The sequence below is a fragment of the Lethenteron reissneri genome, chromosome 7 (assembly GCF_015708825.2).
Source record: "Lethenteron reissneri isolate LAM-NWPU_2019-01 chromosome 7, ASM1570882v1, whole genome shotgun sequence".
Taxonomy (NCBI): Eukaryota; Metazoa; Chordata; class Hyperoartia; order Petromyzontiformes; family Petromyzontidae; genus Lethenteron; species Lethenteron reissneri.
Genome location: NC_083785.1, coordinates 1,531,248 through 1,548,825, shown reverse-complemented (window position 1 = coordinate 1,548,825; position 17,578 = coordinate 1,531,248). Strand labels below are relative to the sequence as shown.

The 17,578-nt window shown below is 46.4% G+C and overlaps 1 protein-coding gene across 1 annotated transcript in view; it reads right to left on the bottom strand.

Moving 5' to 3' along the window:
- Window positions 1–643: 643 nt before the first annotated feature.
- LOC133358777 (tenascin-X-like) overlaps window positions 644–17,578 on the bottom strand; it is a 151,946-nt gene continuing 135,011 nt past the window's right edge. The window contains exons 78-88 of the mRNA XM_061577225.1: window positions 15,742–15,918; window positions 14,380–14,469; window positions 13,294–13,473; window positions 11,507–11,596; window positions 9,922–10,631; window positions 7,391–7,553; window positions 5,978–6,145; window positions 4,503–4,628; window positions 3,606–3,712; window positions 2,952–3,089; window positions 644–1,464 (exon numbers count right to left, since the gene is read on the bottom strand). Coding sequence (XP_061433209.1) covers window positions 1,435–1,464; window positions 2,952–3,089; window positions 3,606–3,712; window positions 4,503–4,628; window positions 5,978–6,145; window positions 7,391–7,553; window positions 9,922–10,631; window positions 11,507–11,596; window positions 13,294–13,473; window positions 14,380–14,469; window positions 15,742–15,918 — 1,979 coding nt within the window. The 3' untranslated portion in view covers window positions 644–1,434. The remainder of the gene's footprint in view (window positions 1,465–2,951; window positions 3,090–3,605; window positions 3,713–4,502; window positions 4,629–5,977; window positions 6,146–7,390; window positions 7,554–9,921; window positions 10,632–11,506; window positions 11,597–13,293; window positions 13,474–14,379; window positions 14,470–15,741; window positions 15,919–17,578) is intronic.

The following is a 17,578-nucleotide window of genomic DNA, read 5'->3' as shown; positions in this document are numbered from 1 at the left end:
CATCGCAGGCCATCCAACTTTCACGCCACCAATCGCGGATGTCATTTTTGCTCTTTACAAGCGTCTCAGCATTACTCCAGAATAGTGTGCAGGACTTTTGCCCCGCTTGGTGGCAAATATCCTGATGTCCTGGTGTATTGGTAGTTGTGTTGGCCATGATCTTATTGTACTTTAGCAGTGCAGTGGCATCTTGCCTAATGTTCTATGGCAGGTTATTGGAGAGAACTCTTAGGCGTGATGCTGATCGTTCTCATTGTGGCATCGATTTGTCTGTAAACACATTTTTCATGTGAACTGACACAGACACAATAAAAGTAGTTTAAAGGAAATAACCAGAAGCTCCAAAGTGTGACAAAATACATATTGAAATGTTGCCATTTTAATTCAGGCAGTCAATACATGGATTTGAGGGAAGGCCCATTTCAGCCAAGAAGCTATTTTTCAATGGCGATCCATAATTGGCTTCAAAACAGAATTTCCTCTGCTTACTTCTGTTCCCGTCTCTAGGGTTTACCCCTTCACCGTTACGTCAAATTGACACTGGTGAGGGGGAAATGCATACTGTATTCTCACGTGCTACGTTCATTTTACAATGTAAAAATCTGCATTTTTTCTAAAATACAAAATTTATATCACTTCAAACACAAGTAGAAAAAACATTTATTTTTTTCCATACGAAAAGCAAAGACAAAGGTAACATGTAAGGCATTAAAAAAAGTAATTTAAAACATCAAACTTGTTTTTAGTAAACAGTGTTTAGTTTGCAAGCTCCACGTGGATTTCTAACATCTACCGTTGGTGGTGTACTCGTTACCTTTCACTGTAGAGAAACATTCAAAATACACGAAAGCTAAAAAAGGCATAGGCCTACTGCAGGTGAAACTAATCACTTAAATTGGTTAAATAAGCAAGTGAATCATATCTAGCACGTGAGATTAATACTTACAGCAAAAATCCTTAAAAAGTAACTCACTGCAAAATCACTTCAGCACTGTCTTGTCAATGGTTACCACAATGATCATTGGATGTTGTTCTTTGATAGAAAAACAATCTCCAACAAACGACACAGCGCAGATAACAAATTAAAATGGAAAAAGGCACTTTCAAACACTGCTATTATTTATTGCGGTGTCCCTGCCTTAATACCATGGGCAGGTTTAGAGCTCAGCTCTTAAAATTGTTAAATTTCATAGCGAGTAAAGATCAGCCTCGGTATGGCCACTGATTTAAGGATCCTTGCAGACTTATTTCAAGAACGCTACTTGCCCTACACATTGAATCCTGCCTTTTAACGATTAAAAACATTGGAAGTGGAAGCTTAATCCGATTTATTTTTTTGCTTGAGTAGGTTTCATTATTTAACCACGTGTGGACGACGCGGTTGCGAGGATGGGCGAGGGGATTTGGGATGGGGCTTGTTGCTCAAAATGTTTCTCATCTGCAATTGAAGGCACAGTTGGTTCCCTGTAAAGAAACAAAATAAATACTGAAAAGTGTCGCAAGCCAACCGCTTTCTTCACGAAACATGAGCAGTTTTTTTTATGACATCCAAATTCACATTTCAGCAGGGACATGATACAAAGAACCAAATTACGAGCCATTGTAAAAAGGTAATGCCAGCCCAGATGAAAACCTAACCCCTCTGGGTTTGTTCAACACGAGTTTGAATCTTTAGCAATTAGAGACAGACTTGCAAGTCATACACATTCTAGTGGTAACAATTGCAGTACAGTTACACGGGATTTTAAAACCTCTTCCAAGACGTGGAAAAGTAGCCCCCAATACCTTGTAGAGGGGGCCTCTAAACCAATGGTTCTCAACCAGGGCTACGTGGCAATGTCCCACGGGCTACGCGAGGCGATTTATAAATGTGTGAAATTACATCATACATGACAGTTATTGGTGAATAATCATGTATGAAAAATAATAATAGGGTTTACCCTTTCTGGCAATAAAACAGATGTTAAAATGTGCAAAGAGAAACCTTTTGCAAGGAATCAAGTCCGCATTAACCACACGTACTTGTAGTGAACATGCATAAAAAAAACATGCTTTGACAATCATGTATGAATCTCCCAAAAAATGTACTACGAGAACATTTAAATCAATATGGCAACCTAGAATGATATAAAAGATCTTTCTAAACTCACTGATCGTAAACAGTGGTTACCAAGGGTAACCAGCTAGCGCAAACACATTATGTTACGCATGCAAAGCATCCGTCGATTTTTGTTGTTGTTATTTCGCCTGTAGTTACTAGCTCGTTTGGATACCTCACAAAATGGACAACAGGTTTAAATATTGGATGTTCATTATTCATACGTTAATTTCTCAGAATCATGTTGGGTCCAGGCAAGGGGATTAACTCAGTTGAAACAAAATTCAACAAGGGGGGTTCACAGCCAAATAATTTGCATCATTGTGGAGAATTATTAACAAAAACTAGCAGACGGTAATGCCTCCTTCCAATTGCAGGGCTGCAACCTTTACCGCTTGTCGATTCTAAAAAGGTTTTTCCTAATTTAATGAAGCTTCAAGCTTGTGTTGGACATCCCCGGGACATATCTGGGCCTCTACTAGAGGGAGCACGCTCAAAAGGTATTAGGTCAACTCTACCCCCACTTTACCCCACAATGCGCAACCTGCCAATTCAACTAACTGCAGTGGACCCATTCATATTACTGGCTGGGGCAGAGGCAGATTGATAACCTAGCCCCATGATTGCAACTGCTGTGCCGGAAGGTAGAATCGAACCGGTGACCTCTGGACGGCAAGTTCATTACACCATGGGGTAGCTCCGTAGACTTTATTTTAATTAAGAGATTTTTTGTTGTATTTCTTTTTAGGAACAAACAAAAAGACCGGAAGAGGATTGACGAGCACTGGCCCACAGTCTAATTCACAAAAATGGCGTTTTGTGTTTGTCCTACAGTCACGTGGGAAGGACTCACAGCGCTCCGTCGCACACTCTGGATGTACTGGGAGAAGACTCCCTGGGAAGCAGAAGACGAGTGGGAGGCTGCAGCAGCAGTGTGGCTGCTCCCTGCATCCTCCTCGCTGGGACTACGGCACTCCTCACATCGCCAACCCTGCCAGAACAACAAGCACGTTGGACAATGTATCGGGGGGGGGGGGGGGGGGGCATGCTTTCTCAGTCACGTTAAGTGTACGATTCAAATTTGCCACGATTAAAAAAGGAAGCCACTCAAATTGACAATCATTTGAACGTTAAATTGTTTGGCGATGCCGCGTTGGGCAGTGGTGCACAAGCACAAATAACAAGAGACGTCAAACGTTCGTCAAAAAACAGTGGCCTTAAAAGGAAAATAAATGTAACCGGTGAAAATTCAGGCAATTTCCCTTCTTCAAACCATATATATAGTAACGTTTAATTTATGTATGTAGAATGTCTTTCGGATCGTGCGTAAACATCCATGCTAATCGTAGTTGCGGGGGGCCATTTCCCGAAACTTCACCTATGATATATTTCCCTTTTAAGGCCACAGTCTTATTGACGAAGCGTTGCGCTCGATTCGAACGTCGCTGTATGTGAAGAAGTGGCAGGGCAGTGCGCAGTGAGTGCAGGCTGGTGGTGGGGGCCTTGCCTGCTGCCCTCCCAGGCAGGTGCAGGTGCACATTGCACCACGGTAGAGTTTGCGCCACTGATCGCCGGCCTGGTACATCTTCCCTTCATCGTAACACGACGCCTCATCTGCATTAGCAACAAAAAATATAGATTTTTTTAATGTTTTGTATTACATATAAATAGGAGCCTGGTAGAAAGCACAAACCGCAGCGTAGGGGGGGGGGCTACAGAAACTTCGCAGACACAAGTCCCAAACGCTGTGCTGCTGAGTTGAGAGAAGGGGGCAGAGACTGGGCGAGCTGCTGCCCCACCGAGTGGGGACCCGCGAGTGGGGCGTGTGTACTTTTATATAGGAGGGGGAAGGCGAGGAAAAAAATTACTTAGGAAAGGGAGCGGGGGGGGGAAACAAAAAAAGATTAAAGATGCATCTTGTTTCTTAAATCAGAAGTTCAAATGACACTGCAGTATTTTGTTCATGACTTAAAAAGCTCCCAGCACGTGGAGCGAAACAGTTGGGCGGCACGGGGTACGATGCATCCGGCAACACCTACGCAGCCGTAAGGCTGGAGTCGAATTAACCCTTTCCCGTTACGATAACGTATGTGTACATTATTAAAAACAAACCCGGAAGAAAAACTAAAATAAAATGTTTTATTGGTACCAAGGCTTCCACAAGTGTGTGTGGCCACAGTTTGGCACCAGCTAATCACAGAGTGCGATCTTGTCGCAATAGTTCTCTGCGGTGAGGACGTTTTTTAAAAATAACGGCGCTACCACGACGCCTCTCTTAACAAAATTAACGCAGAGCCGCTTATGTGTTCCGAGATTCAGCGGTGGAACGGGACACCCACCACCCTGAACGGGGACAGGGGGTTTAAAATGCTGCTCGCAAACAGGAAGCGGGCACAGCACTTACGCGGCTCGCACTTGTACTCCCCCTTGCCGCGGCCCAGACACGTGCACGTCAGCATCTGCCCGTTGTCGGCCGGGCGGTCCCAGGTCTCGCCCTCCCTGTAGTTCTTACCACTGTCGTGGCACCAACCTGCACACGTTCGGGGGGGGGCACACATTTGCCCAGCAAAGGGAGCCGCTTGTTTACACGGCAGAGGTTATTGGCTACAGAGTGCGTACATGTCGCAGAGAGTTCCTGCTGTAACGAGCTTCGAGGCGTACATGCTCATCTCTTGTGTACAACCCCCTGGGACAGTGGTGGAAATTTCACATTCCTATGGTGGGGGCTAAGTCTGTGCGTAGGAAAACCACTGTTGATTTCCCCACAAAGTGGTATCCGTGTCTATATATATGGATACCATTGCAAACATTGTTACATTTTTACGTAATAGGATTTCTGAAAATGTCCGACATAGTCAAGCAATGCAAACACTTTTACCTAAATAAAACTACAATAAAAAAGTCACCTAAAATACATAACAAAAAATCTATCATGAGTAAAACGAGAAATAAGTGTGCTCATAAACTTGATACGTTCCCGGTAACTATAATTCCACTCCACAAATCAGTAATGAGCATTATGTATATCTGCGATAACCATATGGCTCTCTAAGAATCTCAAGGAGGCATATGGTCATGGAAGTATACACATGGGCTCATTGGGGCGAGCAATGACTCCAACAAAGCTTTGCAGAACCGCAATGTGACTCATTGTGTTCACTGTGAGGACAGGCAAGCTGGGATCGGACTCCCATTAGACAAGCACCGTTAGAGGTTAGTGGTTCCCAAATTCTGTTGCAGCGTAATCTCTCAATATAACATTAAACACGGTTCCCCATTGGTCTACTCGATTGTTATTGTGTCCGCCCGTGACCGAGTCTACAGTCACCGTTCCCGACCTGAAGACATCTGCTAGGATGGGTGCCAAATGGAAAACATGTACTCAAAATAGTTATATTACTGTTTAGCCTTGACAATAATGACAACCTGCCGAATGCTACTGTAAAATATTGATCTTGCAACGGTTACTCATTTCTACAAATGTTGGTACTTGCTGAAAGAGTTCACTCAACGTTTATAGGTTTAGTGCATCCATTGTTAGAGGCTGACTGGAGGCTGACAGGCGGTGAGGGCCTTGGTTACTGAAGAGCCAATTGCAGCTGAATCTTTACCCGTGCATATTTCCTGCCACAGGGCCTGGTCGTAAACGAATACGTCATTTAAACTTTGTATTGCTCGATCGTCACGCTCAGTAATGGGCCCCTACAATAGCTACACACTCGGCACGCTGTACCCTCCAGTTTCCTCCGTGGCTCTACGTCGAATAACCGAGAGCTTTGTTAAACCTTCAGCTGAACACGCTGACCAATTAGGTTCAGTGCGGTTCTGGCAGACCCTGCGTTCACATTTGGGAACCACCGCGCGGGAGGGCTCACTCACGCGACGAATCACAGCGGTAATGGCCATTGCCGAAGCCCAAGCAGCGGCAGTAGAGCATGAAGCCGTTCTCGGAAAGACGCTCCCACTCTTGGCCCACCGAGTAGTAGATACTTGTGGCTGTGTCCAAGCACAGGTCTTCATCGCTCTCCGTCATAGAACCCTGGCCCCCTGCGCCACACGTCAAATTCAGAAAGGCAATAGGAGTCCTTTAAATACTGTTAGACGATTTTTTTTCTACGGTCAGCACATCGTGCAAGAGGGGGAATTTGAGGATTGGCTCCACGCCTAAGTGGTGCTCGCATTAAACCGACTCGAACGCTCTCTCTTCCTGTAAACCACGAGAAATGTCTCAGACAGAAAAAATGAGTGCAGGCGGGAAACAAACGTCGGTAATTGTACACACAGATGGTTATTTTGTAGACAACAAAAGGTGACATTGCGACCTTAAGTTCAGTCCTCCCAGCAAGCCATGTGTGTAACATGACATGCCCATGCTGCACAAGTAATGTGCACACAGCCTTGCTTTAGAACACTGCTCAAAATTGTGGCCACGTTATTTTAAGCAGCAGTAGAAAAAAATAGACAACTGTATAACCTGCTTCCATTGCCCCCTTAAAACTCATCTCTTCTCCCGAGCCCATCCTACTGCTACTCCCTAAACCTGCCCCACAGCTACAACCAGGCCTACCCCCCATCACTACCCAAACCCCCATCACTACCCCAAACCCCATCACTATTCCTACCCAAACCCCTCCATAACCACTCGCACCTCTTCTTCTAACTGGCACAGTCCGCGATAACACGCGAGATGCGTACGCAGGCTGAACAAAGACTGAGGCACGTGGGTAGCATCTAGAAGCATCCAGCAGCATCCCACAATGCCTCGGCGATGCTTCGCCGAGGCAGCCGCACGACCTCTTATTCCTACTCGCGCGACGTAGTTCCGTTCACTCAATCGCGTTATATCCAATTTTGCATCGGCGTTATAAAAAATGTGTTCCCTTATACATTCATCGCGTTATATCCAATTCACTTAATGACAAAATGCAGCGTTATAGTAAAAGGGACAAAGACTCCCCTATAGCCTGAAGAGACTGTTGGGGAAAGTGTTGTTATAGTGAGCACCTATGAAGGCTGCCACAGCAAGGGGGTGGGCGGCCAACACCATGCCCAGTCGCCTTTGTCTCCCCAGTGGCGATGCTTATACACCACACCAGGTACTCATTTGAGGCCGAGTCGACCTAGAGGAGGCCCAGGAAGAGCTCAGATAATCGTCACCGGTCTTGGCCGTGAGCGGCAATTGAACTCGAGTCGCCGGGTTTGTAGCGCAGCGTGCTAACTACTACACCACCGCTCCCCACAACAGACTCTGTACACACGTACAGACAGGCGTCCCTGGCTGCGGTACCGTACCTACGCCGTCGTGAGGGGTGCTGCTGACGGCGCGCGCCGTCACCACCTCCTCGTGCACGCGGTAGCGCTGCGTGCCCTGCAGGGCCTCCACCACGATGCTGTACTGCGTGCCGTCAGCCAGCCCCGCCAGCGTGGCGCTCGACGTGCCAGCCGGCACGCGGATCTGGCTCACAAGTGACGACACCACATTTACCACCCGCCCATCTATTTAAGACCGAAACAAAAGGAGGGCTTCTCCACAATTCTGGCTGTCGCCTGATGAGACCGCTTGTAGTTACCATTACTACGTCACACCACACCGGTGTTGGAGAGTAAACCCCCATTTACAATTTGAGAACGACATTTCGCTGGTGAAGCTGGTTGTTGTAATTACCGGCGAAATTCACGGTACTCAAATTGGTAAAGGTTGTGGGTTTACACTCCAACACACCGGTGTGCTGAAGTAATAACAAATCGGCATGTTTTGTTTAAGTTACAAACCTTACTATTGGCCGTCAAGGGTGCTGGCGGGTTTAACGACACATTTATATTTACACGATCTAACCCAAAAACAAAACCTCTTTAATGGATAATTCCCAATTGTCCGCTCCCATCGAATGCAACTTTCATGCATTGTCAACCCTTCACACGCAGAACATTAGTTCAGTGTTATGTATGAATTGGTTGAAGTTTTGCCTGGCTGTGATATTCGTTGAATAAATCCACACTTTATAAGTTATAGGTTAAATATGTTTGTAGAGGTGTCATCACATTGGCTATTTGTGTCAGTTGATGCCCTGAACAATAGATGTTCCAAGCGAAATATTTGAATCAATAAAAATATTATATTTAAACTATTTAAATTTTACCAGGTAAGGGCCACGGAGTTGTATAGCTATTTTCCAGAAGCGACCTGGCCACACATGATAGTCCAATGAAGTGGCTTATCACGTGGAAATTTATAGCAGCCAAATACTCGAAATGCATGTCGATTCTAAATGTGTAGGGAAAAACTGGAGGACCTGGAGAAATATCTACGCAACCATGGGGAGAGAGAGACACGTAAACTAAAATATACAACAGGCGTCAGCTTCGGGATCGAACCCACGCGCTCCTGTATATCAGGCGGGAGGTAGTTAACATCTCGACACTGTGGTGCCCATATTTCACAGTATTGGTGACTTTGAAAACCTTTTTTTGCCCAAAAAATTACCAAAAATATAGGAAAGACGAAATTTTATGCAGTAATTAATTTATTTTGTGCTAAACATCCTACTTCAGCTAAATGTTCTACGGCGCCTCTATCCATAAATTGGTTCCAATGCCATATTCTCTGAATGCCTCTCACCACAACGCCTATTTGCTGCCAAGACAATTTTGCTGGCCTTCTTTTGAGCAGCTGCAATATATATATAATGGGGACACATGAGGGCAGCAGAAAAAAGGAAGAGTAACGTTATGGAAATAGACTGCCTAAAGTTTTTTTCCGGCAGCAATTATGTCGTAACCAGTTCCAAAAGAATGGTGACAACATGACGTGGTCATCACCAGCACCGATTACAAAGGGCGAGTGCAAGGGTGTCCTGCTTTCAATAGTAGAATTCAAGAGAGCTGCAGAAATAGATCACAACCTCATTACCGCAGAATCACAATTAAGAATAGCAACGCTGTCAGAGGCGATGTCGTATTTTAGACAAGTCGAGATAGGAGCAATTTTAGCAATAACTTGCCGATGCCGACACTTTGACAAATGGTAAAACTCAAAAAAGTACAACTGAAGTTTCAGAGAAGCATTGCAAGCCCTTTGCAGGAGGTAGCAAATTTGAAATCATAAAACAGAGAGGGACATTTTAAAAGCTCCCCCAAAGGCACAAACGAAGATTCAAAACTCAGGGAAGTTGAAGATGCTTGGCATGGTTACCAAGGGGGAGATTGGAGAAGGGGAAATGTTGAAAGAGATAACATGCAACTGGTTTAAAGCAGGAATAGTTGATTCATTGTTGGCGGAAGTAGACCGAGGAGATGAATAATCTCAAGAAGGAAACTAATATACAGGATACCAGGGTAGGAACAATGCATTGATTGAATAATATTGATACTTAAGCTAGTGCATTAATTGCATAGATTCCCAGAGCCGAATGTTATCATGAGATACATGCACTAATGTGGCTGATATTTGCGAGATTCCTCGCAAGCTAGTTTATGACTCAATGAATAGAACTGCGCGCTCTGTAGTAAAAAAACGATGCTATAAGATGTGAAAAAAGACTATCACACGTTTCCAAAAACATTTTTGTGAATACATTTTTGGTTGACTAGACGTCAGAGGCCAGGTTGAACAGGAACAATCTTACATTGACCATGTCAAGCCAGATAAAATAAAATAAACACCAATTAAAAAAATACAAGCACAATACATTTGTATCAACGCTATGCTTGTGTAAAATATGTGAATACAACACGCCGTAATGTGTATTTAAGTGCAGGATAATGCTGTTTTTTTGCAGAGTGCGCTATGTTTGATATAAACCACAAAAGAGCAAACATATTACCTGTGTTGTTTCTCCCTCTCCGCTGAGTGGGTAGCAGGACAATAGGTACTCAGACGCCTGTGGCTGCGGAGACCAGCTGATAGTGGTCAGAGTCTTTGCAGCTTCTTGGGGGCCCAGAATTCTGTCCTCAGTCTTGATTGGTACCAGGCCACGGTCCATGAACACCACCTCAGATGGCGTAAAGCCAGCCGCACTCCGGTCTGGTGAGTGGCTATCAATCGCAGCGACTCTGGCTTTGAAAGGACGGAAGTTACCGAACACTGGCTGCTGTCCTTCTGGATGCGACCCCAACTGCGGCCGACCCCGTTGGTGTGCCTGCGGTTCGTACGACGGAGTGACTGCGCTCTCCGCCAACTCGTCGGGTCTCACGAACCTCCCGGGAATGATACGCCTGGTCGTCTGCGAGTTTGCTGGCTTGTACTGCGCATTCGCAGGCTTGTGCTCATCCGTCGCGTCTACGAACCTCGGTGTCAGCGCGGCGAGGAAATCGCCGACAGTTCTCTGCCCAGACAGAGGCCTGCCACTCTGCCTGTTGTTCAGAGGCCTTTGTCGCGTGTGATATGTCGGGTTACGCGATTCGCTGCTCGGGCCTCTCTCCAGGACAGTGGACGAATGCTGGGAGGACGTAGGGATGTCTAAAAACGGGGGAATGTATCGGGCGGGAAAGTTTGGCGGTCTAGTAGCCAACTGCGGAAGCTGCAGCTCTTGTTCTGCACAAAAAACCCAATGTGGATTGGAGAAGGGAATGGGGAAGAGGGGCGAATGTGGTTTGAGGGTTAACAAAAAAGCAAGCAGATCACATGTGTACGCATAACCATGTGATCAATGATTACATGATCGCGTTAATAAAGCACCATTAAGCTTTTATTAAAGCCCAAGTTTGTGTATATATTCATGATATAGTTTTAACCACGTTAATTTACATGGCATAATTTCAATAAGGTATTTGCTGTATCGCAACAGAAAACATATAGAAATGTTGAGTTCATTCAACACATCTCCACATGAAATATTAATTGCATCGATGTCCATTGATGACAAGAATGACAAAGTTAAATATAGTCCACGTAGATCTGACCACAGCAGATCTGGTAATAAAAGGCTGGTACGTATTTTTCAGGCCTCAATATACAGCATATGTGCAGGCCTGCATCCTGTGGTCATCAATGAATTGAAGATAATAGACATTACAAACTAGGGCTTTAATATGTAGATGTTGTACCAGCTGATAAAGTAAAACGCCACAGATAAACATACAAACACTGGCAGTGGGAGACATTTAACCATAAAAAAACAAACTATTTCAATATATTAAAACATGTTCAACGGGGATGTGGGTGGAAAAAGGTCTCAAGGACTCTGCTCGGGTAGGCAATGTACCGAGAAAGGTGCAGTACATGGCCTACCATGAGCTATGCCCTTCTTTTACCAGTGTTTATAAAAGGTTTACCGAGCGGGTTAATACGCACAGAGACACATTGCACCGCCACTACTTCACCTCGCCCCCGGCGGGCTCAAAACGCCGCCGTTACACGGCAAGGAGCCAGCCGGTGGCGTCGCGGCGCCGGCCACTCGCCGTCGGTACCTGTGCGGTGCTTTCCGGTGAGCTGAGCGCTGCGCATGCTGTTCTGCACGGCGTAGATGCCGATGGTGTAGCGCGTGCTGGGCTGGAGATCTGTGAAATGGGAGGGGTGCCGACATCAGCCGTGTGTGGGCGAGCATTCACTCTTGTCTACCAAAGTCAAAGTTAAACGTAAGTTATAACATTTCCTCTCGCCCAACGACAAAAAAGGGGGGGGGGGGAGGTACGAGAAACGCAGATAGATGCCAAAAGCAATTTGCATTTGAATTATCTTGTGGTGCAAAAACAGGTAAAGGTGTAGCAGCCCCCGCAATTGCTTGTGAAAGTCACTGCTGTCAGAGAGTGTTCTAGAACCCCTCAAAGGGTTAATTTGGCCTCTTCTTCCACACTGGGTAGATGTTTTGGAAGAGGTAGTACCCACACTTTACCTCATCACAATTAATTTGGCTTTGTGCTTTGGCCCAATAAAAATATATTGTACAGTACTTCATTACATATCCACCTGAATATAGTATGGCAGTCACTGCGAGGATGACCTGAGTTCGCGTGATGGTTTATGCTCCTTGACAAAATCAGCGAGGTATTGTGGTTCATTTGTAGCACACGCTTTGTGTACAATGAGCGCGACCTGATAACGTATTCGTTCGGCAACCGGAAGCCAATGCAGCTTAGCGAGCACTGGACGGACAAGTTGGATCTTGTCTCTTGCCAAACATCTACCTAAGGTAACTATTTATATGCCAATTCAAAAACTTGTTGTCAGAATTTTTTTCATGAACTTTAACTCTCATCGGGCACAATGGCGTGCAGTGGAGTCTCCAATGCTCATCGACAACATCTCTGGCCTCGGTATTTATGTGCCATGAAGTATGACCATGACCAGAAACATCCCCTATTGCAGTCTGTTCTCCTATAACGCAGTAGAAGAGTTGCATTCCTGAAGAACAGCGCGTTGTGGACAAATCGCGTTATAAAATATGATATAGGGTAAAGTAGTCCACGATACCGCGTGAGATACGAATGCAGGCTGAACAAAGACTGAGGCGCGGGAAGAAAATCCAGTACTCAGAGTGTAAATGTTGTGGATTTGCTCTCCAAAACACCGGTGTGCTGTACTAGTGTTGAGGAGTGGAGTGCTGACGTCCGGTCACACTCGCCTCGGGGGAATGCCGTCAGGGTAAAGTGACGTCATGCCCCCCGGGGTATTTGAGGGGAGACTCGTGACGTGGACGGGGTCTTCGCCGGGAATCGAGAGAGTGAGTGTTAGGGGAGTAGGAGGCTCCGGGATAGAGGGATTGAGAGCCAGGCTAAAGGGCTGCTTTACCCGGCTGGCCGAGTTGGCCGAACCCTCGGTCAGTGCTGTGGGAAGAGCCCGATAGCCTGGTGGGGTGTAGGGAACTCCCAGTACCCTTCCCCTGGGGAGATTAGTTAATAACCCTTGTGTTAACCCCTTCCCCCGAGTTAGGCGTAAGCCCTAAATAAATAGTTTGGTGTCAGCCCCTACACGACCGGCTTCAGCGTCCTTTTCTACCACACAACACTAGTAACGAATTGGCCACGTTCTGTTTATGTGACAAACCTGACTAATTGGCTGTGTCGGGTGGTGGCGGGTTTAACGACACATTTATATTTACGCGATCAACCCTAAAAACCTCTATTATGGGCGTTATACCCAACTTGCATTATGATAAGACGTAGCGTTACAGACTGTATATATTATTCCTTTCATGGCCACACAGTGTTGCTGTTGTTGTTATCATGGAACGTGTCGAGCGTTTTGTTCACTCTACTTGTAATGGTGGCCGAGGTGTCCCTGGGCCCGGGAGCTGGCGTGAGCCGGTTGAGCGAGCCGACTTCGGACGAGTAGGTGACGACGTAGCTCATGATGGGCGCGCGCGGCGGCTGCCAGCTGAACGTGATGCTGTCCTGGCTGGCCGAGTCGAAGCGGAGGTCCTTCGGTGCGTCCAGGGCTGGGGGGGGGGGCAGGAAAGTACTTGTCCGTGAAACGGCTCCGTTGGTATCACTAAAGCTACAACACTGTTTTTATTTTACCAGATGAAGCCCACTGAGATGTAGAAGCTTTCTTTTTTTCAGAAGCGACCTGCCGATCGTAAATAATTATCTCAGCGAAGTGGCTTATCATCATGCGGAAATTTATAGCAGCCAACGAGGTGGTTGTGTTCCGGAAGAACACCGCGCTATGGAAAACTATCATTATAATAAATAGTATATAACATAGGGTAAAGCACAGTCCGCGACAAACACATGAGATGCGTACGCAGGGTGAACAGACTGAGGCGCGTGGGTAGCCTCTAGAAGCATCCAGCAGCATCCCAATGCCTCGTGCGATGCTTCGCCGAGGCAGCCGCACAACTCCTTATTCCTACTCGCGCGACGCAGTTCCGTTCACTCAATCGCATTGTATACAATTCACATCGGCGTTATAAAAAATGTGTTCCCTTATACATTCATCGCGTTATATCCAATTTGCCTCATGAAAACACGCGGCGTTATAGGAGAACAGACAAAGACTCCCCCCTATAGCCTGAAGAGACTTTTGGGGCAAGTGCTGTTAGCGAGCACCTATGAAGGCTGGCACAACACACGAGGGGGTGGGTGACCAGCACTACGCCCGGCCACCATTGTCTCCCTAGTGGTGATGTTTACACACCGCACCGGGTACTCATTTGAGGCTGAGTGGACCTAGGGGAGGCAAAGGACCGGTTCAGATAATCATCACTGGTGTTGGCCGTGAGCGGGAATCAAACTCGGGCCGACGGGTCCGTAGCGTAGCAAGCTAACCGCTACACTACCACTCTTCAATCATTATATATACACACACGCAAGGCCGCATAGCTGGGGGATGCAATTATTACCTGTGGTAGCGGTCACTGTAGCAGGCTGACTTCTTGTGTTTCCGCTGACGGCATAGATGCTTATGGTGTAGTGAATGCCTGGCAGCAGATCTAAAATATAAATAAAAATGCACTTTAGATGGATATATCACACATCTTAAAATACAATAAAAGAAGACAAAGGTTCCTCCCATATAGCCTTTACAGACTGTAGGGGCAAGTGCTGTTAGTGAACACCCGTGAAGGCCTGCACAGCACACGAGGGGGTGAGTGGCCGGCACCACGCCCGGCTGCCGTTGTCTCTCTCGTGGCGATGTTCACACCGCACCAGGTACTCATTTGAGGCCGAGTCGACCTAGGCCGGGGGTAGGTAAGCAAAATACCAAATAGAGACATTTTTTTTCGAATTCGGTAAAAAAAAACTCAATATTTCAAGAACCGCAATGCAATTTGAATACGAGATGGTGGTCCTTAATAAATAACGTCATTAAGAAAGTTCCTTAAAGAGCTGCCGCCGACCCCTGACCTCGGGGAAGACCAGGACCAGTTCAAATATTCGTCACCGGTGTTGGCAGTGAGTGGGAATCGAGTTATATATATATACACACACACGTGCTCAATATGTTAATTTAGTTATGCAAACATTGAAGAGAGTATAAATAAATAAACACTACTTTTGAAATAAACTCCACAAGGTAGCTGAATATAATTATGTTAATCAACACTCAACCATAACACACGGCACACATTCGATGTCAACAGTTGTAGATTTCATTTCAGCAGCCAAATTGCAGGAGCGATGTTTACACACTGCACCAGGTACTCATGTAAAGCTGATTCGACCTAGGGGAGGCCCAGGAGCGGTTCAGATAATCGTCATGGGTGTTGGCTGTGAGTGGGAATTGGATTCGGGGCACAGCCGGGTTCATAGTGCGGCGCGCTAACCGCAACACTATCGCTCACTCCCCAATACCAATACCCACCATTTTCCACTAAGTGACGTTGACGTCACCACAGCTCCTGTGCCAGGCCAGGTGCACTGAGGCCACATGAAGTGTCGAAGGCTCGCTAACAGGAGGTCACGGGACAGACCCAGGTGCCATGGGTTGGCTGACTGAGATGACTGGCAGATGCACCAGCTGTAACACCCGCCTGTGCCAACTTGCTGTGGTTTAGCTGCCCGACACGCCACACGTTATTGTGAGCGTCGCTCCTCTGCCCTGTTGTTAGAGGGTGACTGCCTCCAACTGCCCAGTAGCGTCCTTCACGAGCCTCCCCAACAGAGGCCGATCTTGACACTGTTGGTACCAGTCTTAGGCAAGTCCACTCAGCTTTTTCCCCATACATGGACACACACACGGACACCCAGAAGGCATGCCCCACCAGCGATGGTGAACTGGCGTGCATCTGGTGAGAGGGTCTTCTCGAGGCTGGGAGCGGTGGAGGACGGCACGACGGAGATGAGAAACCCGGACAGTGTGTCGCTCTTGGCCCGCCAGTTCACCGTGATGGAAGTCTCCGTCACGTTCACCACGCGCGGCTTGCGTGGAGGGCTGATGTCTGCTCAGGTCGAGGATGAACACAAAACGGATAAACATTCTCCGCAACCAAGCGACCTCGCCTCCAATGTTAACTCCACATTCAAATGCATGCTGTTACATAATCCAAAGAGTGAGTCGACTCAATATTGTTTGAGCTTTAGGGACTTCTAACCCCAGACTAACTTGGGTTGGGGAATGTGAATTATTAACATTACAACTAATAAGCAAATACATTTCTGAAATAAAGCCAAGTATCGTGATACTTGGTAAATCCAGCAGAGGAATTCACTTACCTGCCCCTACTGGACATCTGTAAAAAAGAGCTTTATAGCTCATCAGATTCCTCTAGTATAAATATTCTGATTTGGATTCTGCTTGAGAGAAGACATATACCCTCCAAGTAAGAACATGACCTCACAGATAAATATTCAATATTGATTGTATATATGGAGAACCATAAAGTAGCTAACCGTGCTAATCACAGGTGTGGGGGAAGGACAAACTAAAACACAAAAAGCAGTTTTCAAGAAATGAGAGTGACTGTCTTTGTTCTATGGCTAGCCAGAAGCAGCTGTAAGGATGACCCCGAGTTCACAAGTTATAAAATTGTCTGGAAGGTTTCTAAATTGTAAGGCATTACACCTTTCTCTGTCGAGAGTAGTGAGATTGAAAAAAAGATGACGGAATAATTTCTTGAAATTTTATTTCAGGTAGGTGAATACAAAAGGTAGGCATTTAGAACTAAAAGCAACAGAACAGCATGTACAACCAATATTCTAAATATTATTCAAATTGATGCCAACCACAGATGTGCGCTCCAAATGAGGCATTAGAAGTCAGTGTGGAGATGGCTCTGAAGGGAATGGAAGTCACTGGCATGCGATTACTGGTGTATCTGCCTGGGAACGCCTGTGGGAAGATTAATACATGTATCGTGTAAACTGAATGAATGCATTTGGGAATTTGTTTCTCATTATAGGTTCAACAGCCATTGTCTATCCAATGTCAGATGAAGGCCTTGCCATCTATACATCAGCTCAAGACTCCTGTGAATCACGTGACTTCTGTGGTCACTCCCACTTAATCTCTCCCCACCCCCTGAGAAAACACACTGCGCTCTGGGCAGCTCTCACTTCTGCCCACTCCATCCTTCTCTCCCCACCTCTTACCTCCCCCCCTCATCATCATCCTCATCCCCTCTTATACCCAACATCTTGACCCAGTCATTCCGTCTCCCCTTTTTCTCTTTCCTGCTCATAGCTCCTCCCTTCTTCTTGGTTCTTTCGGTAAAGTCACGTACCGAAAGAACCAAGAAGATGAATCCCTGCAGTCACGAAAGCTCCTCCCTTCTTCCACGGATCATCTTGCTGGAGCCGTGCCCTCCGCCGTGGGGACTTGGATCCTGGAATCCCTTCCCTTTCCCGGTCATCTTCCCCCCCCCCCCCCCCCCCCAACTGCTGCCCCCTTTTGCACAACTTTCCTTTAGAAGAAAAACAAGAAAAAGCCATCCGAAACTTTGCACAGTGCATTTCTCTACTCCCTATCAACTCGGTGTATGTCTATTGAACTTCTTTTGCACCGTAGGTAGACAATCGGAGGTGTGGGGGAAGGCCAACAAACTAAAGTGTGCCACAGACAAAGGTTTTATTCCACCCAACTGTTGGTTGCTGCCCGGAAAT